At 37.8% G+C, this 22,477-nt stretch overlaps 3 protein-coding genes across 3 annotated transcripts; 2 read left to right on the forward strand and 1 right to left on the reverse strand.

Moving 5' to 3' along the window:
- Positions 1–11,991: 11,991 nt before the first annotated feature.
- mrpl51 (mitochondrial ribosomal protein L51) lies at positions 11,992–14,640 on the forward strand. Its single transcript, XM_084088736.1, has 4 exons — positions 11,992–12,137; positions 12,307–12,371; positions 12,473–12,580; positions 14,319–14,640. The coding sequence occupies exons 2-4, from the start codon at positions 12,308–12,310 to the stop codon at positions 14,513–14,515; spliced, it is 369 nt and encodes a 122-aa protein (XP_083944862.1). The 5' UTR covers positions 11,992–12,137; position 12,307; the 3' UTR covers positions 14,516–14,640.
- Positions 14,641–15,064: 424 nt separating this feature from the next.
- tfpt (TCF3 (E2A) fusion partner) lies at positions 15,065–20,460 on the reverse strand. Its single transcript, XM_084088735.1, has 6 exons — positions 20,193–20,460; positions 19,667–19,891; positions 18,444–18,514; positions 16,797–16,866; positions 16,525–16,659; positions 15,065–15,311 (listed from the first exon to the last, which is right to left on the reverse strand). Exons 2-6 carry the CDS (start codon positions 19,889–19,891, stop codon positions 15,237–15,239), a joined length of 576 nt encoding a protein of 191 aa, XP_083944861.1. The 5' UTR covers positions 20,193–20,460; the 3' UTR covers positions 15,065–15,236.
- Positions 20,461–20,499: 39 nt separating this feature from the next.
- On the forward strand, positions 20,500–22,371 carry ndufa3 (NADH:ubiquinone oxidoreductase subunit A3). Its single transcript, XM_084089836.1, has 4 exons — positions 20,500–20,539; positions 21,587–21,658; positions 21,783–21,860; positions 22,192–22,371. Exons 1-4 carry the CDS (start codon positions 20,530–20,532, stop codon positions 22,281–22,283), a joined length of 252 nt encoding a protein of 83 aa, XP_083945962.1. The 5' UTR covers positions 20,500–20,529; the 3' UTR covers positions 22,284–22,371.
- The last annotated feature ends 106 nt before the right edge of the window (positions 22,372–22,477 follow it).

Below are 22,477 nucleotides of genomic sequence, written 5' to 3' on the forward strand. Positions count from 1 at the left end.
GTTTTGCCGTGCTGCTTATTGATCACGCAGTAAAAATGCCCCTCCCCGCGGCCAAAACCAGTCATCTGTGGATGAGAATCCAAAACAAGGACTGGTGGGACGTTGTCCTGCTTCACTTCACAGACGCGCGAGTGAAATGAGAATTTTAGAATGACGGGAAACTTATTAATATGACACTTTATTCAACAGGAAGAACAGCTCGTTCCACGCGTCATTACGCTATTTAACGTCATCGCACATGCGCAGTCCTTTCAGTTTCGGTTTTCAATCCGATAAAGTGTTTACATGTTCTCTCGATCGGATTACAAAAGGGATAAACCACCCCTTTCAATCCGATCGAAATTTAATTCGGATCGAGCTCAATCGGATCGATTAAGGTGTTTACATGAAGGTTTTTTAGTCCGATTGAGCCGTCAATCCGATTATAAGTGTCCATGTAAACGCAGCTATTGAGGACTGTTGCACTGCAGTTGTCTTCTAGCCAAGTTTCATTTAGAAGCATAAAATCCAGGTTGTTTGCGGTTATTAAGTCGTTGACTAGAAGTGATTTATTTTTAAGTGAGCGGATGTTTAAAAGTGCTAACTTAACAGTCTTACTTTTTGTCCCAGCAGCAATCTTAGTTTGACGTGTAATAGGCACCAGATTAGTTTGGTTTGCTGTACGGCTATTGAAGGCCTTAGACTTTCTATCTTGTAATAGAACAGCAATAGAGAAAGATACAGGCACACTGGGTTCCCGCTTGTTCTGTAAACATTTGAGAAAGTTACTGTTATCATAGCGGGGACCCAACACATATCACTGAGAGCTGGTATCAGTTCATTTTGGTTCACCTCGAGCAGATGGAGGAGGGTGTGGGCCCTGGCGTTGTGGCAGAGGCCGAAGAGATCTCACAGAAGGAGGGGGAAGGGCGAGCTGGGCCCGCAGGCTTTGGTGGTTGTGGTGCCTGCCGTTTTTTGGTTGATATCTGGGGGCTTGCAGCAATAGAGTGGGATAGTTTGGTTCCAGCATACACCAGTTCTTCCATTTTCTGTAAGAAGCACAGAAGTGGAGATGCTGGAGAGAGGGATAAAGTGTCTGGTGAGAGGGGCTGGTGCTCCGGTGTTATCGGAGGTGCTGTCCTGGCTTCCCTGGCTGTTTTCCAGGAAGTCGTCCTTGGGTGCTGAATCTTGGAGCAGTTCTAATATGTCTGTCTGTGGTGAGCTCTGTGGGCAGGGCTCAGCTGAGATTGTGTCCGTGAGCAGAGGTTGTTGTGGCGGAGTGGTGATATCATTGTCCTTGTGTGATATGTCAACCGCATGTCCATTTTGCTGCTGAAGTGAAGTCCTGTGTCCAGGTGTGTGTGTGTGCCGTTCAGATTGAGTGGATTGGCACACACTGCAGAAGGATGATGGAGAGAGAAGTAGATATTGTCCTTTAGCACTCTTGAACCAAGTTTGTTTGGCTGGTGGCCATCCTGATGAAACAGTTGTCTCTGACTCCAGAAAAGATTGAAGTTGTCAATGAAGTTCACTCCTTTTATATTGCAGTTTTTTTGCAGCCATGTATTAAGCCCAAGCAACCATGAAAACCTGTTTGTTCCTCATGCTGGGAGTGGTCCACTGATGAAAGTTTGAACTTTCAGTCTTTTAAGTGTTTCAAAAAGTTCATTGAAATCCTTCTTAAGGAGTTCAGACTGCTCTTTATGAATATCATTCTTCCCCACATGAATGATGAGTCGATTTGCAGTCTTATGTTTCATCAGAATGTTCTGAAGTTCCCTGTTTACATCAGAAGTTGTTGCTTGTGGAAGGCAGCACGTAGTTGTATCCCTGCTGCTAATGTTTCTGATTATGGAGTCCCCCACTATCAGAGTCCTGGGCTCGGCTGCGCTCTGAGATGAGTGCCGCTGTCTGCTCGACCTTGAGCGCCAGTTAGCATCAGTGTTAGCTACTGGCTGATTCAGTCTGTGTTCGATCACATTCATCACGTTTGGGTATTCCTCTTTTAAATTCATTAGTACTTCAAATCTGTTCTCAAGATGTATAGGCGGTGGTAGGAGACCAGTGTTTGCAATCCTTGTCAGAGCTGTATCTGGGGTAGAGGATGCTACTGCGGCAATATGTGATGCTCATGACAATCTGATGTCTCGAGTGCCTTTGGGTCTCGCTCCCCGTTTGTGCCATCAATTTGTAAGTCGATCGGCTTGTTTCTCTACCTGTCGAGGAGCACTAGTTTCATGGGACTCACCGGCTATATGCTGAGGGTGTCCATGATGAAGCTCTGTTGTGTGCTCCGTCTGGTTTGGTGGTCCCGTAAGTAACTTTGTTTCAAGAACTGCAATCCTTTGTAAAAGTCTGTGGCAGTTAGTGCAGCAAGTAGATTCTTGAACCAGAAGAGGCATTTTCTCTCTTATCCGAATGTAGGCAGTTGTGTTTTCCTTTCCCCGGAATGTAAGCTGGTCGGGTAAAAGAATTCTGCGTTTTTGTAGTTATCCAAACTTTGTCGTTTGAGCACTGTGCTGATTTGCTGAAGTTAAAATTAGGTGATAAAAGGAGATAAAATATAAAAATATAGAAGATAAAATATAAAAGCGATAGAGCAAAGCGCAGAGCAGTAAGCAAGAGCGTCCGAACAGTAGCTGAGCAGGAAGTGGAGTCAAGTGGAATAAAGGGTTTCTATGGGAGGAAAACGCTTAACGTGTAATTAAATGCATTGCGTTCATATTCTGGGCTCATCTGCTTTTCTGTAGGATAGTATGGTTTATTGATAAGGTATAGCCTATTAAGCCACATTAAGCTTTTTCTTTATTATAAGGGTTTTCTATGGGAGGAAAACGATTTTGGATAAGATCTTATCCTCTCCTGTTCAGTTCACTCCTGTCCCCTCTCCTCCTCTCCTTTCTCCTCCACGCTTCTCCTCTCTTGTTTAATCCTCTCCTCTTCACTCTTCTCCCCTCTCCACTCCTATTCTCTCCTATTCCATCCACTCTTCACTCTCTATTCCCCTCTCCAATCCACTCTGCTTCTCTCCACTCTTCTCTCCTCTCCTATCCTCTCCACTCTTCTCCTCTTGTACTCCTCTCCACTATTCTTCTCTTCCCTCTTCTTCTCTCCATTTCAATCAACTCCTCTTCATACCTCTCCACTCCACTCTTCTTTCCTGGTCAATTCACTCCTCTTTTTTCCTCCACTATTATTCTATCTTGTTCAGTCCACCCCTGTCCTCTTCACTTTTTTCTCCTCATTCCTCTCTTCTCTTCAATCCTCCACTCTCCTCTCCACTCCACTCCTCTTTACTGTCCTTTCCAATCCTCTGCTGCCTTCTCTTCTCGTTTTCCTCCACAGCAAACCCAATAAGATCAGAACCAGATCTGCAAATGGCAAATATTGTGCATTGAGGTGAAAGAAATCTAGATGTTTGACACTACTAGCTAGCTTTTGACAAACACTCACTCTATATACTGTACAGTACTATATACAAAAAAAAAAAAAAAAAAACTATGCATAATATAGTGTGTTTACATCTTACAGAACATTTGTATTGTTCAGTATTAACAACGTTTAGTGCAGCCTTTAGTTATCCTTAATGACCTACTATCTGTCTGACATGAAAAACACTTCAAGGACCACACCAGCCTTCATATATAAGTGTATTTCTAATGATTCCTCACTCCAAACGTATCCCTGAAGCAGCATTTATTCTCATATCTATTTCTTTACCTAGCAAGTCCAGTTGAAATTTTCGCAAATTCTCATCTTCCGGTCGAAGCAAAATGGACATATTGGACACATACCTCTCGTAAAGCATAAGATTCTGAGCCAGTGTTAATTTTGACAGCAATTTTTGATTTAGTTTTAGTCATAGTCTTTTGACTAAAATGCCATTTTAGTTATAGTCATATTTTAGTCATCTGAATTGTTTTAGTTTTAGTCTAGTTTTAGTCGATGAAATACAATAAGATTTTAGTCGACTAAATGTAAAATCGAATGGGTTTGATTAAATTGTAATGCAGTAATTTAGAATTTCTCAAAAATTTCCAAACCCATTATATCCACAACTTTCCTGCGAGTCTTAATGGGTGTCGCCATGACACTCGATACTTCCTGTTGCCGTTATCTCAGTTCCGGTTTAGCGGATTAAAAACTGATTACTGACAAGTAGTAATGCTGACAGATAAGCAATGGCTCCTTGTGGCTCAACGTGTACCGTTGTGAGGTGCACAAACAACACGCGAAAACTGAAGGATTTTATGAATGGGAGTTGTTTCCAACATAAACGGACCCTCTACGCAGAAAGAGTGTTTCTTGTAACGCTACTTAGAAAAAACTGCAGTACAACTGTATATATATTTTTAAGTGGTATGTTTATTGTTTTCAATAATTTGAAAATTAATTTGAGAATTAACTTGAATGTGCAGCAATTTGTACAAATAGAGAGTATGTTGGCCTACTATATTTGTTGTAGCCATTAAATAAGAGCATTTAGTTTCATATTTGTTCAAATATTATAATGTATTTTTTTTCCATCTATGTTGATTATGAAAAGTGAACACCATGATCATCTTCATCTTTGCAGCAGACACTGACAGAAAACACTAGTTTATTAATAAAAATCAATGCACATGTGTCACTGGATTTACAAATGCACATCTTGCTTATTGCACGCACACTTGGCACACATATGATGGCGAAATAACGAGATATTGTGTTGAAATAACATTATTAATAATAATAAATCTTTATTAATATTTGATTGAATGCCGAATATTGTGCTTGTTCAATTTAATAAAATGAATACTTTAATTGTGATCATTAAAATAATTGAATATTAAAGTGGCAAATTTTTGCTCATTTATTAAAATTATTTATATATATAATATATATAGCACCCCCTCAGCACACGTTAAAAAATTATCTGGCGCCGCCCCTGGTTATAACGGCCCACGTATTAAAAATGATTGGGCTCGGGCTCATAATTACAGTTAATGTGTCGGGCCGGGCTCGGACACAACGGGCTTAGGTAGGGTCGGGCTTGATTTTTTGGGCCCGATATAAGCTCTACTCCTCATTATCCAAGCAAATTGTTTGGGCTTGTTGAGGCTCTCTGATAGCGGTATCAGAGCCCGTCTACGGAGAGCCTGCCCACTCCCTATTAAGTCCTATTGTACCGAATTTTGGTTGTAGTTCCACCAGAGTTCCACTGGGGGCGATCGCCCATGAGTGCAAAATGAATGGGAGTCTATGGGGCTAGACGGCTAAATTTGTCTCTTTCACCCGATTGCCGTTGAGAAATCTCAGATTTGATTGTAGGTTTTGCAAGTTCAACATGGGTTATAGGTCAAAAGTTGAATGAACGAGTACTTATGTCCTTTCGATTTCTTACAGGTTAAGTTGTTGTTGCCCATAACACGCTAGCATTCTGCTAATGAACACTGATTGGTCAGTGAAGGACTGATTACGACCAGAGATACCGCTTGATGGCATCGTGGCATCCGAACTGGGACCAGAAACAAACAAAAGAAAAACTCATCTAGCACGTGTATTTACCTGTGTCAGCTGTGTTGTCGATGCCTCGAGAGAAACGAAACTGCAGAGCGCGAAAGCACCAAAGTGACTGAAGGATTGCCATAAAGCAGTATCTCTGGTCGTACAATGTGTACGACGTCATTGACACTTTAAAAGACTTTTTAAAGCAAATAAGTGACTCTAAAAAATCTAACACCCAGCAATGTGTAATTTCTTTGCATCTCCTTTCGAATACAATATTCTATATATATATTGGTATAGCGCCATAGATTCATTCTGCACTCGTCCTGTGAGCGCCCTCATATGGAATCAGAGTGGAACTGCAACCAGTTCAGAAGCCGGAAGTGTACTGAGAGTGAAACTTCTCGCCATATTAGACATTCTCTGGCGGTATCTTCAGGCTAACGTAAACCGGAAGTTCGTTACCGGCTTGTTCTACGTTGCCATAGCAATCACGGGAAAGGTCAGAGTTCGGGAAAGTCGTGGATACTCCCGGAGAAAACATCTATTAATTAACCTGTTAATATGAATCATTTTTAAAGTTTGAACATGCAATACAGACACAGATTTAACTGCACTGACAAAAAAAAATTCACAGACAAAAACGAGACGATAACTAAATAAAAAACAGCTTTAAATGACGACAACTATGAGGAAAATTTATTGACACTTTCGTTGACGAAAATAATGACGAAAATTATAGTGTCAACGAAATTAACACTGTTCTGAGCATTTAAAAAAAAAGTAAGTCTCTACCCCCCATTCCTGTGAGGAGTTTTGGCTGTTTAAAGGAACCACAGAAATTAGCTAAAACGGCTAGCTAAGTAAACTAGTAGAGAATGAATGGTGCTGCTACAGGGATACATTTGGGATAAGGAATCATCAGAAATATACTTGTTTGAAAACTGGCGTGGTCCTTTCAGTTAATTACCATTATAATATCCATATTACCATTCTTTTCTCAAAACGCTGAGAATCTCATCTCACTTACCACAGACAATGATGAGCAGCTTCAAAGTCCGTTGGTAACCGTTGGTTCCCGTTGGTTGGTTGTTCCAAACAAACTCATTCAAATTACTAAGATCATGTGTGTGTGCGTAAGTGTGCCATGATGATGTTACATATCCAGCATGTTTTTCAGAATTTTGAGAGTAGCCTAAAATTCTATTGAGGTTCTGAGCCTGCTGATCAACTATTAGTGAAATCATCACAGATCCATTGATTTTGGTTGGATTTTTATGTTTTTTTCTGTGGAATAAGTATAGCCTACTGTTTGGTGAAAAGAATGACATATTGACTGATGTCATAACTTGGGGGTATAGTTGATTGCCAATGAAGTAAAGATGAAAATAGTGGAAAAAAAGTGAGAAAACATTAAATTGATGCAAAAGAGTTATTTTTTCAGTGGATGTTGTCAGCACATGTGTTCTGTTTATGTGGAATGCATTTATTGACAGCCTACCAAACCCACTGAGGATTTGAGGAAAAAAATCATTTTTCAAAATTTTCTGATAAAAAATAAAGGGTGCATACACTAAAATGGCCACAATTTTTTCGTGATATTTCCGGCAGAGCAGACCCTCCAATTATTGGTTCTTAGGGTCAAAGTTAACAGAAAAAACACAAATAAAAAGTATGGCAGACCATGTCAGGTTCAACCCATTTTTGAGACTTTGGCTCCCTGACTATAGTGGGAGCGTACGGAGTAAATGTTTGTTAAACTTCTTTAAATGCTGCTTTACATAATGGGTATATTTTTCTAAATTAACTTGTCAATAAAGTGATTTTTCCATAAAGTCCGGTGTGTGATGAACTCTCTGTCCTCATAAAATTTGGTTAAACCTCTTTAAAGAAACAGAAAGGTTTACTACACTGGTGGCAGCGGTGGGACGAAAAATAAATAAATAAATATGGAGGGAGAGGGTATGTCTGTGTCCCAATCAGGAGCAAGTTCATTGGTTTCAAATGGTGATATGACAGCTGCTATGTAATTCCAGTTCCTCGCCCCCTTTTCATGCCAGAAACATTTACTGGGGTGGGACAGGAATGGTCGGACTGGTCTGAACAATTTGAGATGGCGCAAGTAAATGGGTGGGATAATGAGCTTAAGTTAAAATTTGTCTCTATTATTTTCGGGTTGAGCCAGAGATATTTATGGTGGAATTCCTTATGAAGCAAATAATAATTATGTTCTTTTAAAAGATGCAATGGGTAAGTGTTTAGAGCCTTGTGAGAGTGCAGACTAGAATCAGGTGAGCTTTTCCTCCCGACGTCGGCTCCATAACGAGACTGCTTGTGAGTTTGGTAATGCATTAAGACGCCTGATTTATAAAGCTTACCTTTCTGCTGATGGTGCTACGCAAGATTTACTGGCTCGTGATCACTTTGTCGCTCAAGTAGGTAGCGGCGACATGCGTATACATTTGTGCAGTGCAAAACCTGCCACTTTGGAAGGCGCGATTAATTTAGCATCTGAATTGGAACTTATTCAGAATTTAGAACATACACATTGTTCAGATTCTAAAGTTCGTGGTCTGAGTGTGCAGAATTCATCTGATAAGGTTGAAGTTTTACTGGGCATAGTGGAGGAGTTGCATCAGGAGGTTAAGGCTATACAAGTTACTGTAAAGGATATACAGGTGAAGTCTGCACGCACCACTCCTCTGAAAAATTCATCTGAGACACAGGACCGTTTCGGACCGAAGCATGTTGGGAATGTGGTTGTACTAGACATTTATGTAGAAATTGCCCTTATTTGCAGGTAAACTAGAGGGGGCGGGCACAACAGGTGCTGGAGTTTTTCTGACTGTTAAAGTATGTGGGTGTGAAACACGTTTATTGATTGACACTGGTGCACAGGTTTCTATTGTACCCAAGCAGTTTTGGCTAAATGTAACTAATGGGGGGTCCTGTTTAGATGGATATCAGGGTAGAGTAGCTGTGGCGAATGGTGGAGAAATGTCAATTTTGGGTCGTTGGCAGACTGTATGTCAATTTGATTCCTTGTCTGTTGTCGCTGAGTTTTTGGTGGCTGATGTTACCCCCCAAGAATTACTGTTGGGTACAGACTTTCTCTCTAAATTTGGGGCAGTTATTGATCTGGGTGAAAAATGTTGCCGGTTAATGGGTAAGAAGCTCCCCTTGTTTAGTGAAGATGGTAGTGCACAGCCTGTTAAATTGCCCCCTCGGCGTGTACCTTTGCACCTCCAGCAGGAGGTTGTTGAGCAGATAAAACAGATGCAAGATAATGACATTATTCGTCCATCATGTAGTCCGTGGGCAGCACCTGTGGTTTTGGTCAGAAAAAAAGATGGTAGTCTTCGTTTTTGCGTAGATTATCGTAAACTAAATGACGTTACAAGGAAGGATGCATATCCCCTCCCTAGGATTGACGATGCTCTCGATAGCAACAAATGCCTGTTGGTTTTCTACTTTAGACTTAGCGAGTGGCTACTGGCAGGTGGAGGTGGACCCTCAGGATAGACCTAAGACTGCATTCATTTCTCGTCAGGGTTTATTTGAATTTAATGTTTTAAGTTTTGGGTTATGTAACTCTCCAAGCACTTTTCAACGTCTGATGGATGTTGTTTTGGCTGACCTGCAGTGGACCAGTTGTTTAGTGTACCTAGATAACATTATTGTTTTTGGGCGAACCTTTCAAGAGCATCTTCAGAGATTGGATGAGGTTCTTTTGAAACTTCGTCATGCTAATCTTAAGGTTAAACCTTCAAAGTGTACCCTTTTTTCCTCCAAAGTGCAATACCTGGGTCACGTTATATCTTCTGAGGGAGTAATGGCAGATCCATCTAAGGTAGAAGCAGTACGGGCTTGGCCTACACCTAAAACCCAGACGCAGGTAAGAAGTTTTTTAGGATTAGCCTCCTATTATAGAAGATTTATTAAGGGTTTGCTGAGATTGCTCGCCCTTTACATCAGCTCACCGAAAAGGGAAAAAGATTTGGTTGGGGGGAGGAGTGTCAAGAGGCCTTTCAACAATTAAAAGCAAGTCTTATTAGTGCTCCCGTTTTGGCTTATCCAGACCCTAAAAAGCCATTTATTTTAGACACTGATGCCAGTGATGTGGGAATCGGGGTTGTATTGTCTCAAGAGGATGGAGGTTTGGAGCGGGTGGTGGCATATGCTAGTAGAGCCTTGACTAAACAAGAATGGAAGTATGCCACCACAAAGAAGGAGCTGCTTAGTGTGGTAACTTTTACAAAGCATTTTAAACATTATTTGCTTGGGAGGGAGTTTTTGTTGAGAACTGATCATAGTTCATTGCGCTGGCTGCATGACTTCAGTGGGTTGGAGGGGCAGTTGGCTCGCTGGTTAGAGCAACTGGCCAACTTCCAATATAAGATCATTCATAGACCGGGGAAGCAGCATGCCAATGCTGATGCTCTCTCAAGGCTCCCCGGATCTGGGAGTGGAGGCAACAGGGAGGAGAGTGGTAATTTCCCTCAGTCTAAGGTACAAGTTACAGTAGTTCGAGCAGTGAGTGAGGCTGACGGAATGGGGGGGTCCCATAAGAGAGATGCAAGAGATCGAAAATGATTTGGTTAAGGCACACCAAGAGGATCCAAATATTCAGCTGCTTATTCAGTTGAAAAATGGGTCAGGGGATGATTGTAGGGAAGCTGAGCTAAACCCTGCCCTTGTTAAGTATTTGCCAGTGTGGGACCAATTGCAGATCCAAAATCAGCGGCTGGTGAGGATACCTCCAGCAAATTTTGACGCTGTTTCTGCAATACAGGTGGTTTTACCTAGAAGTCTGGTTCCGGGGTGTTGTCCATGCTGCATAATACATCCACTGGGGGACATTTAGGGATCCATAAATTACAAGCTAAGGTGAAGGATCGTTTTTATTGGCCTGGGTGTTTTGGGGATGTTAAAAAATGGTGTAGGGAGTGTCATGATTGCGCATCTCGAAAGGCTCATGGAAAGGCCCCTTGTGCCCCTCTTCAGATGTCTGTTGTATCCCGCCCATATGAACATGTGGCTGTAGATATACTGGGCCCATTACCAGAGACTCTAAATAAAAATAAGTATATCTTAATTATTGTTGACTATTTTTCTAAATTGACCGAAGCATTCCCCCTTCCTAATCAAGAGGCTCAGTCCATTGCTAGAGTATTGGTAGAGGAGTGGCTGTGCCGGTATGAAGTACCTCAGAGTTTGCATTCGGATCAAGGGAGAAACTTTGAGTCAGGCCTGTTTAAGGAGTTGTGTAGATTGCTGCAAATAAACAAGTCTCGTACTTCTCCGTATCGTCCTCAGACTGACTGGCTAATAGAACGGTTTAATCGCACTTTATTATCAATGCTTTCATTGTTTGTGGATGAAAACCAGATGAACAGGGATAGATTGCTGCCATATGTGATGATGGCCTATCGTAGTAGTGTGCAGGCAAGCACTGGGTTTACAACGTCTAAGGTGTTATTCGGGCAGGAGATGGTCCTTCCAGTGGATATTATGTTGGGAGTAGATAATATGCAGAAATTTCAGTCTGTAAATTAATATGTGACTGGAATAGCAGAAATTTATGTGGATAAAGGCATATTTTGTACATGACTACTACACATGTCCTTATAAGGCCAAGAAAATATGTCGTTGTAAGGACATAGCATCTCTTTATTACAAGAAAAAGATGTCATTTTAATGACATAAGATCTTGTTATTACGAGAAAATATGTCGTTTTAACGACATAAGATCTCATTATTACGACATAATTGAGTGGAAAAAATATGTATGTGGCAGCAATGCGTCACTGTAATTTAAACCTATTTATTTAATTTATAACCTTTTATGCAACATTATGTCTGTGGTGGTACTTCAAAACGTATCTGAAATTTCTTTCCTTCAGAGCCATTTAATCTTACATTTAATGTTTTTTAGACTGTAAATTGGTTTTAATATTTTAGAATAAAGACCATAAAGGTAGCACAGACCATTTTTCCTGCCTTTTTTATATACATTAATATATATATATATTTCTTTGGCAAAAATAGGGGCCTTTTTCTTTTCTTTTTTTGAAAAATGAAATTTAAATGATCAATGAAACCTTAAAGTAATTTATGTATTTATTAATTATTACCTAAAGTTGCATATCCCTGCTCATTTTAGAACAAACCAAAATTGTACTTCAAATAACACCATCGACATTTAGGGTTGTTTCACCAGTGTTTGATTCAAATTATTTAAAAATCTAAATGTTATTAAGCTTCAATTTTAATGGATATAGAATATTAAACTCATTTTAAATGCATAGCAATACATTTTATTAAAAGAAAACAAACTCATTTGTCACCGTTGAAGAATGACAGAGGTTATATATTTTCAAACACTTGCTTGTGGAGGTTGAAAAATATTATAGAAAGTCGAATTTACATACAATCAAACTCATTACTTACGTCTGTGGTGATTATCATAAACAACAAACAAAAATATTCTTCATAAAAAATTGGACTTTTATTATGAAAGACGTTAAATGGCTGCTGTGGTAGTGTGTACACATGGATAACACACCGGTAGCGCTAGATTTACCTGGAGGATTTCCTAAGTTTTAAAGTATTTAGCAGCATCCAACTGTGGTTTGAAACACTTTCTATCTTCCAACGCGGATTCTCTGAAGGTAAGGCGCGTTTAAAGACAGATTGAGTTGAGCACGCGACAGGATCTAATGTCACTGTGCTCTCGACTGAAGGTCATGATTAGAAGAGCTTCAGGAACACATTTATCACACTATCATTGATATAGATGTAATGCTTTAGAGTAAATCTGCGTTGTAAATGTTTTTACAGCATGTCTGTGTTTGGAGGACTGTTGAGTCGCGTGGGGACTTTCTGCGCGAGACACTTCAGCACAGGTGTGTGTGTGGATTCTGCTTTCATTATTAAATCTGATTGATTGTGCATATTGTCCTCTTGTTTAATATGAGTAACATGATGCATGTCCTGTGTCACACAGGCACTTGTGCTAGAATACGAATGCACGCCATTCCCAAACTGAAAGAGGTGGATCGATGGACGGAGAAGAGAAGCATGTTTGGAGTCTATGACAACATTGGGATATTGGGTGAGTGACTTATTTACACATATACAGTTAACCCTTAATTCATTGCTATTTATTAAATGGTGTTCATCTTTGTATTTCTATAAGAAATGTGTTGTGGTCCTTAGTAAATTTCAGTCATTTTAAAATTGGTTTTATAAATCCTCATCCAGTATTCATGAACTACTGTAAAAATGTGGTGTAGGAACACTAGAACTCACTTTCACCATTTCGCCAATATTCAGTGTGTATCTTAATGTCTTAGTAGTTGCTCTCAAATTGATTAGATAAAATTTGTAATACAATATATATATTTTTTAAAATAACACTTTTTTTTTATTATTAAATGCATGCACCAAAATAACAATGCACAGCAAAAATAATAATAAAAAAAAAATAATATATATATATATATATATATATATATATTTACAGATTATTTATTCACAATTATTTAATATTTACCTTCTTAATAAGAGTGTAAAATGCCACACAAGAAGTTCTGTAAACTAGGAATGATGCAAATAAATCATTGTATTCTAATGGGTCTCATTTAGATATCAAGGTTTAAATCTGAGACGTGATTAAAATATTTGTCTTATCTTTTTTAACTCAGTTGTGAAGGATTGAACCCAAAACTGGTCAACCAGGATGGAAAACATAACACATGGACAAATATTGCATTAAAATCATCACAATGTTCAAATAACCATTTTCTAATTCTTCTATGTAAACCGCCCCGTCCTAGGCTGGATTGTATAGGCCAGGGGTTTTCAATCCTTCAGATGCCACAGATCCCCAAATATGATCATCCTCGTATGAGGGACTCCATCCTTAAATTTAAAAGGCAGCTAATTCTCATGTATGGAGACCAAATTTATACTGTGAAAATGAATATTATAAATGTGTAAAAAAGTGTTTCTATTGTAACATTAAATCTTTTCTACTCACTATATTACTGTGCTGTAATGTTGATATATGTATTTGGATGTATTGATTTATTTATCTTAATGTTTCATTTTATTCAATGTATTTATTTTAGTTTAAATGGGTCACGACATGAGAAATTAAATTTGCCTTGATTATTTGACATACAGGCCTGAAGGTTTTTATACCAATAAAGCATCCTGCAAGTTTCAGAACTTAAAACATCCTCCTTATTATAAACACTGCATTTATTTAATCAGGCTTCAAAAACAACTCGTTTTGATATTGGGGGATCTGTGACGAATACTGTGAAATGTATTTGCATATGAAATCCTCCAGAGCAAGACATTGAGGAATAGTTATACATTGTCACACCATAGGCCCCGCCCACTGGCGTTCAGTCACTTAAAGGGATAGTTCACCCAAAAATGAAAATTATCCCATAATTGACTCACGTTCAAGCCATCCTAGGTGTATATGACCCTCTTCTTTCAGCCAAACACAATCGGAGTTATATTAAAAAATGTCCTGCTTTTCCGAGCTTTATAATGGGAGTGAATAGAGCCTGAGTTTTGGAAGCTCCAAAAAGCGCATCAATCCATCGTAAAAGTAATCCATACGACTCGGGGGTAAATAAAGTTCTTGTTAACTAAGGTAGCTAACTAATAAACCTTATAGTAAAGTGTTGCCAAATAATTTTAAAAGATCCATGTCAGGACCCCTTTAATCTTATTTTACACTATTTGTCTTTCTACTTTTGGACCAGCATTTGTACAGGGAACTGCTGTATTGTTTCCACAGACAGTGGTGTAACGCTGACTGTGTTTGACTGCAGGTGATTTTAAAGCCCACCCTAAAGACCTGATCAGAGGGCCCGTGTGGCTCCGAGGCTTCAGGGGAATAGAGCTTCAGCGTCTCATCAGGAAGAAGCGGATGGTCGGAGACCGGATGATGACGGAGGACAAGCACATCCTGGACAAGAGGATCAGCTTTCTGTACCGCCGGTTCAACAGATACGGCAAACACAGATAGACTGAGCGACAGCTGGTGTGTGTGTGTGTGTGTCTCCTTCATTTGTATCCATGTGAAGTTCATTTTGTGTCAAAAGCTGCAGCTCTGTTTATTAAACCGTTAAAAAAACCATCTTTGTCACAATGTCTTCATCATTACAAAAGATCAACGTCAAGGATTGAGATCAAATGTATGGAAGCTTGTTTCTGGGTAATAATTCACAGTTCTGACGTTTAGTTTTATATCTCACAGTTTGGACTTTGACTCACAATTCCAATTTTGTATCTCACAATTCTGAGGGAAAAAAAGTTTGGTTTGTGAGATATAAACTCAGAAATTAAGATTTTTTGTGAGTTATAAATGTGGAACTGTGAGCAAAAAAAATCAGAATTAGGAGATTAAAAGGTTACAATTACCTTTTATATTTGTAAATTTATAGCTCACCGTTCTGACTTTTTTTTCTTGCATAATCTCACAATTTATGACTTGCAATTCCATGTTTGTATATCACAATTCAGAGGGGAAAAAAAGTCAGAATTGTAGGAAATAAACTCTGAATTCCACTCAGAATTGCTAGGAAAAAAGTTGCAATAATATTTCTTTTAATCCTGTGGCAGAAATAAGCTTACATAAAAATGCTCTACACTAATTTACTTATAAAAAAATAAAACATTTCCCATTCAGCACCAAAAAAAAAACCAGTTGAGTGATTTCCTGTAAGTGTGGAGGTTCTGCTCTGGGATCAGTGAGAGAGGGAACTGGGACTGGGGAATCCGGTGAACGGACCCTCAGTAATGACCGGCGTCTCCGACTCCATCTGTGGGGAAAAACACACCACGCATCTTAATAATGTCACTATAATGGTGTTTGCTAAGGCAAGCTGATCATAGTTGAGGTCGTGGTTCTGCAGAGTTTGTGTTCGAGTGACTCCTCAAATCACGTGTCTTCAGGAAGGTGTGATGAGTTATTGGAGATGTACGTCCCCTTTCTAAAGTGACATTTAATAAATTGATCAAAAGTGACAGTAAAGACATTTATAATGTTACAAAAAAATTCCATTTCATATAATATAAATGTTCTTTTGAACTTCATATTCATTAAAGAATTGGTGAAACATTAAATGAATCATGATTTCTACTTTTTTTGTGAAAAAAATATGAAGCACAACAAACTGTTTCCAACATTAATTATAAGAATTAGAATAATTTCTGAAGGATCATGTGACACTGAAGACTGGAGTAATGATGCTGAAAATTTAGCTTTGATCACAGAAATTAATTACATTTTAAAATATATTCACATAGAAAACAGCTATTTTAAATACCGTATATACCCGAATATAAGACGAGGTTTTTTTCCTAAAAATAGGCTGAAAAATGTGGGGTCGTCTTATATTCGCGATATAAACAAAATCACGGGGTGAAAGGGAGAAAGAACAACGGAATTAATATGAAATAGTGACTGAAACGCGACCCATTAAGACAAAACCAGCTTTTCCTTCCAATATGTTAATCTGCATAAAAGATAATGCACAAAAGTTAATCCGCGCGAGATGCAGAGCAAGCGAGCGAGCGCGCGCGAGAGAGAGGTGTGCGCGCGAGATGCAGAGCGAGCGAGAGAGAGAGAGAGAGAGGTGCGCGCATGAGACGCAGAGAGAGAGAGAGAGAGACGCAGAGCGAGAGGGAGAGAGAGAGAAAGGTGCGCGCGCGTGCTGGAAGAGAGAGAATGAATTATCACTGCAATTTTCAAATTAAATTATTTTCTATTGAAAACCAGATTTTTTCCACAAAAATCTCTTTTTGTCCCAAAAATAAGTCTGGAAAATGGGGGGGTCGTCTTATATTCAGGGTCGTCTTATAGTCGGGTATATACGGTAGTAATAATATTTCACAATATTACTGTTTTTACTGTATTTTTGAATCAAATAAATGCAGCCTTGGTGAGCAGAAGAGACTTCTTTCTTACCGACTCAAACTGTAATCTGTCCCAGGATTATATTCTTTAAAAAGATCATGGCCTGGTCTTTATACCTGTGCGTCTCTCTCTCTGTCCTTGGGAACACGATGCCTCTTTCTCTTGGGTCCACCTGCGGACTGAAGAGCAAACGCTGGAGAAGAGCCGTCTTCATCACCGGCGAGAGCGGGATCTAAAGCCTTTCCTTCATCCTGTTTCAACACATCAAGTGTGTTTAGTGTAGTTACAACAAATAGAGTTGAATTACTTTCAAATAAATCTGATTTAAAAGCCGAATCCGCATTGGGTTTGAACACAGCTTCATGTTAAAGCAGTTTTTGTTCCTCACCTCGAGTGGGATGGTGAGCTGTGCCGTCCTGTAATCATCTCCATACGAGTCCAGAGTCTTCATCAGAAACCTGGGCACACATGAGCAGATGTTACGCTGTGTTATGACTATGTTATATTGTAATATTAAGACACTACCAAGTGAGAGGGTTCTCTTTACAGCATTCGTTAGGAGAGATTTTTTTCCTTAAAATATAAAGGGGATCCTATCATGCCCTTTTACAAAGTCTTGATTTTGTTTTTGGGGTGTACTAGACTATATTTTCATGCTTGATTGTTCAAAAAACACATTATATTTCACACTATTACAGCACCTCTCTCCCCAGTCTGGCTCGAACATTGATTTCGATGAAGCCCCTCCTTCTGAAATTTGAAATGTGCTGTGATTGGTCAGCTGGCCCATTGTGTTGTGATTGACAGCGCGTGTTCGGGAAATGTCCCGCCCCTCCATAACTGAGAGCTCTTCTCTAGTGTAAATTTTAACGATGGCATCATTTCAAATCAATTAGAGCTCGATTCAGACAATGATAACGAACAAGACGACAGCGCAGAACGGATTTCGCAGGACGTTTCAGAGTGGTATGATTGTTTTAGGCAATTTTCTTATAGGCCTAAATTATAGATATGATGTTATCCACTATTTAATTGTGATATTTGTCGAAAAAACTAAAGTTCATCAGCCTTGGGAAGGTCAAACAAATGAGTTTTGGAAAAGGAGTGGAAAAACGGTCTCTCTTTGACATAGCAGCAGCTCAACCAGGCCTCGTCCACTTCCTGCGGATTCCCGATTATTTAAATGAGGAACACTGTGACATAAGATCTGGAAAAAACGCGTTGCTCAAACAGCAACATTACACACTAACGTTGAAAAAGTGGAAAAGCATATTAGGACCCCTTTAAATAAATAATACAAATACATTTGTGGATATAATCAGCACTATAGCCATTGTTGGGCTGAATTTATATTGGACTCATGGATGTTAGTGATGAATGCCTTTTAATTCTTGCCACTTTATTTTTTATGTTGGGAATTTTTTATTTGTGAAGAATTTTCATGAAGAAATGTTTTAATAAAACGTAAAAAAACAAACAAAAAAAACAAATCATGGCAGAAAATCATTCGATTAATTGACCAATTGCAAAAAGAAATAGCGTTAGTAGCAACCTTAGCCATTATTATTATTCCATTTATGCTTTTAATAATATGCACTGGTATTTTTTTTTATTTACAGAAGTGAGCAAAATTGATGTCCGGTCTAGAAAAAAATTGACATCTTCATCCTTTATTCAAATATTAAGATTTTGTAAGCTTATTGTAGTCGATTGTTTTATTTGTGATAACGCAATGAAACATGCCAAATTGTGCAACATCATTTTTGGCCAGCCAGGCTGTCATACAAAGAAATTATGAACTTGCAAAAACAAGAGAGAACAAACCAAATATTTAAAACTGATTATGATTATTTAAACTCATATTTTGATGTTTTAATCGAATGTGTGGGGTAATTAAAAACAAATATCCCCTCCGGACTCACTCTTAGCCACTGCTTTTATTTATCCTTCAACACCATACTCATGGCAAACTCAGGAGTGATAACGTTTAAAATAACCATCACTAGTGTTTCTTTCTAAAACAAAGTGCATGTACCTTCTTTCCTTCCTCAGTCGGCGTGTCAGTCTTTGGACCTGGTGAAGGCGTCCCAAAATCTTCTCATTTACCTGAGAACGTGTTCATAGGACTTTTAGTCAAGAAGCCTTTCACTTAAATGTATAGATGAGCCCAAACTTAGAAATCCATTACCATTTACACACATTCACATCGTTGCAAATCTGTGACACATTATTTAATTTTGTACACAAAATTAGAACACAATTGGAACACAAAAGGTGAATTTCTATAATATCCTGAGCACAATTTCTAAACTTACCTTTTGTGTTCCCCATAGAAAAAGAAAGTCGTATAGTTGGGTTTTTAATCTTTTAGATGCCACGGACCCCCAAATATGATCATCCCCGTGTGAGGGACCCCATCCTGAAACATCACAGGCATCTATCTATTATAAACACCCTATTTAGACATTGATTTTACTGTTACATGTATTATGTATTTATCTATTTTTGTTTACTTTTTGATTAATAGAAAACTACTATTTTTATTTTAATCACATTTTTTAAAACTTATTTTAATCCAATTTATTTATTTATTTACTTATTTTAAACTTATTCTTTATTTGAATATTTGGAGAGATTGTATTTCCTTAAGCAAAATATTAATATAAATATTAAATATATAGAAATATTAAATACATAATACAAAAAATGTAAAGGCATCTATCTATTATTAAAGAATATTAAAAATCGAAAATTATTTTCTATTAAGTTACATAACTACGGTATATATACACACCTACTCCACATAGTAATGTCCAGTTAAATGTATTATTTATTTGAATCAATTTTTGTTTATTTATATTAAGATAAATAAATAAACATTTTGATTAATTTAATCTATACTACAATTTTTATTTTAATCACATATTTTAAATGTATTTTAATCTAATTTATTTACTTATTTATTTTTAATCTTATTATTATTATTGGAGAGATTTTATTTCTGTAAGACAAATACCCAAAATATTAAATAAATAATAATAAAATAAAATCAATAAAATATATATGAATATTCACACTGTGTATATATATATATATATATATATATATATATATATATATATATATATGAATGTTCATTCATTTATTTATTTGAATCTAATTTATTTATTTACAGTTGTTCTCTAGTCTTTTCCCCGGCCCCCAGTTTGAAACCCCTGCTCTACACCACCGTTTAGGGCAAATGCAAAAGCGGTTCACCTGTTCAATCTCTTTGCACCTCTTGCTGAGAGCTTGATACTTGCTTTTGTCCAGCTCTCTCCTCTCGTCTTCCCCGTCCTGTGCGGGGCCGGCAGGGGCCCCATCATCCTCCAGGAGCTCACTGCCGCTGGGGCCCAGCTCCACTCCACCCGTCTCCAGCTCCGCTTCCAGGATGTGACCCCCAAACAGTGGAGGTAAAGCCAGACCTGAGAAATCCTCCATCATCTAAAGCACAGGAACAAACACAACGATCATTTGTCTTACATCAACAGATGCATAGTGCATTCATCATGAGTGCACCTTCTCACCCAATATTCAGTTTGGACAGTTACATTACAGATAATGTTGGAAACAATATTACTGACCAAGCATAATCTAAGCATGCTTTTCTATGACCTCACATGGGTCGTTTCTGTTCAGCAGTAGCCTATGATATGCTTGTGAATAAGCTAATGTAATTTGCATTATTAAAAACTGTTAGTTTTAGCAGTTTTACTGATTGGGTTAGATTCAGCTCTGTACTCACCTTTAGTTAGTGATGTTATAAAGAGCCGCACATGATGTCCGATTATTGTAAATACTGAAGGTATATTTTGTACTCCTCATCCGTTCCGTCTACATATAATTTAATCGATGCATCCAACCAAATCATCTATTAGTCTATGTTATATAATAAAATAAAACTAAAAACCTTCATTTTTAGCTACATTACAGCTCTCAAAACAATGCGATCTAACATAAGACGCGTTTTAAACACGTAATTGACCGTTGAGCCAATCCAGAGCGAATGCGTCACCAACATTTTTTTTATTAAACTACATTTCCCATGATGCCTGAAGCACAGGAGGACTACAGAAGCAAACATGGCGGGCAGTAAGTACATTTTGCGTGTTAGCCGCTTGAAACATGACATGTTTTATTATAGTTCAGTTCGATCGTGTTGTACAATAACAGAATCAATAGGGAGTTGAGGAGAGGTATATAAAATATTCGTGTAGTAAAAAACAATTAATGTGTAATGTGCGAACACGAGAATGACCTTGGTCTCATACTAGCTGTGGTTTTCTTTGCTGTGTTTTAAACATGAATTTATGATTTATATCGTATGAGAACTTATATTTGTTGTGCACCTATGACTCCTTTAGAAACATGACAAAACATTTTTTTGTTTATTTGTTTGTTTTCGATATCACTGTATTCTCAAAATATATTGCCATAATTCAGCACTACTGTCTGTTGTATTTACACTACTGGTCAAAAGTTTGGAATAATTCATGTTTTTTATAGGTCTAACAATAATTTTTAAATGTTTTTGAAAGAAGTCTCTCCAAGGCTGGATTTATTTGATAATAATACAATATAATAATACAATAATAATAATAATACTGTATAACAATAATACTGTGAAATATTACAATTTAACAGCTGTGCTGCTTCATATTTTTGTGGAAACCGTGATACATTTTATTTTTCAGGATTCTTTAAGGAATAGAAAGCTCAAAGTACAGCAGTTATTTAAAAAATAAATATTTTGTGACATTAATGTCTTTACTGTCACTTTTGATCTATTTGCTGAATAAAAGTATCAATTGCCTTTTAAAAAAAAGGCGGTGTATCACAGTTTCTAACAGTCCTTAAAACATTGTAATGCACAATATTACTGTTTTTGATCAAATACTGCAGCCTTGACCAGAAGAGACTTCTTTCAAAAAACCTAAAAAAGCATTATTATTCCAAGTGTTTAACCTGTAATGAATACCACAGTAATACCACAGTATTATCATATAATGTCATTACTGTGCCATGTCAAGTCAAGCACTGTAATCAAATGACATTAAACAGCACAACCAAATAAGCACGCCGTTTCACCCGGTTGTGTCTGCTATGGCAGATCTGTGCATTTACTCTTTCTTTCTTTAGTTGGCAGGTTTTTGAAGAATGCTTGGAATAAAGAGCCTGTGATTACAGTTTCCTGTGGACTCGGACTGCTGGGTGAGTGTGCCATTAATGCACATGAGCGCATTATCAGTGTTCATCTTCCTGCTTTATGAATCTAGCATATATATATATATATATATATATTATTATTTATTTTTTTTATATTTTTTTCACTCAGCTTGTATTCTGCCGGCTGTGAGCCCTTTAACAAAGTACACAGGAATGATGAACAAAGCTGTTCCGTTTAATTATCCAGGTATGTTATTCTTCTACACAATGTCTAAATAGTTCAGGTCAGTTCTATGTGGGTGTTTCTTCAATTAGAGGGGCGTTTTAATATATTTCAGATACTGTAAACAACAAAGTAATGTTGTTATTTGGTTATTATGAAAGAAATGAGAAGAAGAGGACATCTCTTCCACTTCTTTAGGAATCCACATTTATTTAGCAATAACATTTGTTGCATGTTAAATATATATTGTAGATGATTGTCAGTCATCTGTGTTGAAAAGCTTAAGCTCATGCATATGCAGTCAGCTAGGTTACCTGTTAGTTTGATCTTTTTAATCATGTTTGACTCTCTTCAGTCCCGGTTCGAGACGATGGGAACATGCCAGACGTCCCAGCGCACCCTTGTGACCCGCAGGGGAGAAGCCTGGATTGGCTAAAAAACCTGTGAAAAGCCCTTCAGAATCCTGTACAATCCTGAATCCAAACCCTCCTTTACTTCTGTCTCACTAGATGAATAAAAGCTCTTTATTTAATTATCTTGTTGTTTTTTTATTGATATTTTAGCCTTTACAAAATAGACTTGCCATATCTGGTATAATGCTACAGTTTTGAAATGCTTATTGGCTTTTTATAGCATCATTG

Source organism: Abramis brama (genome assembly GCF_963993115.1).
Source record: "Abramis brama genome assembly, chromosome: 17".
In the NCBI taxonomy this organism is placed as follows: Eukaryota; Metazoa; Chordata; class Actinopteri; order Cypriniformes; family Leuciscidae; genus Abramis; species Abramis brama.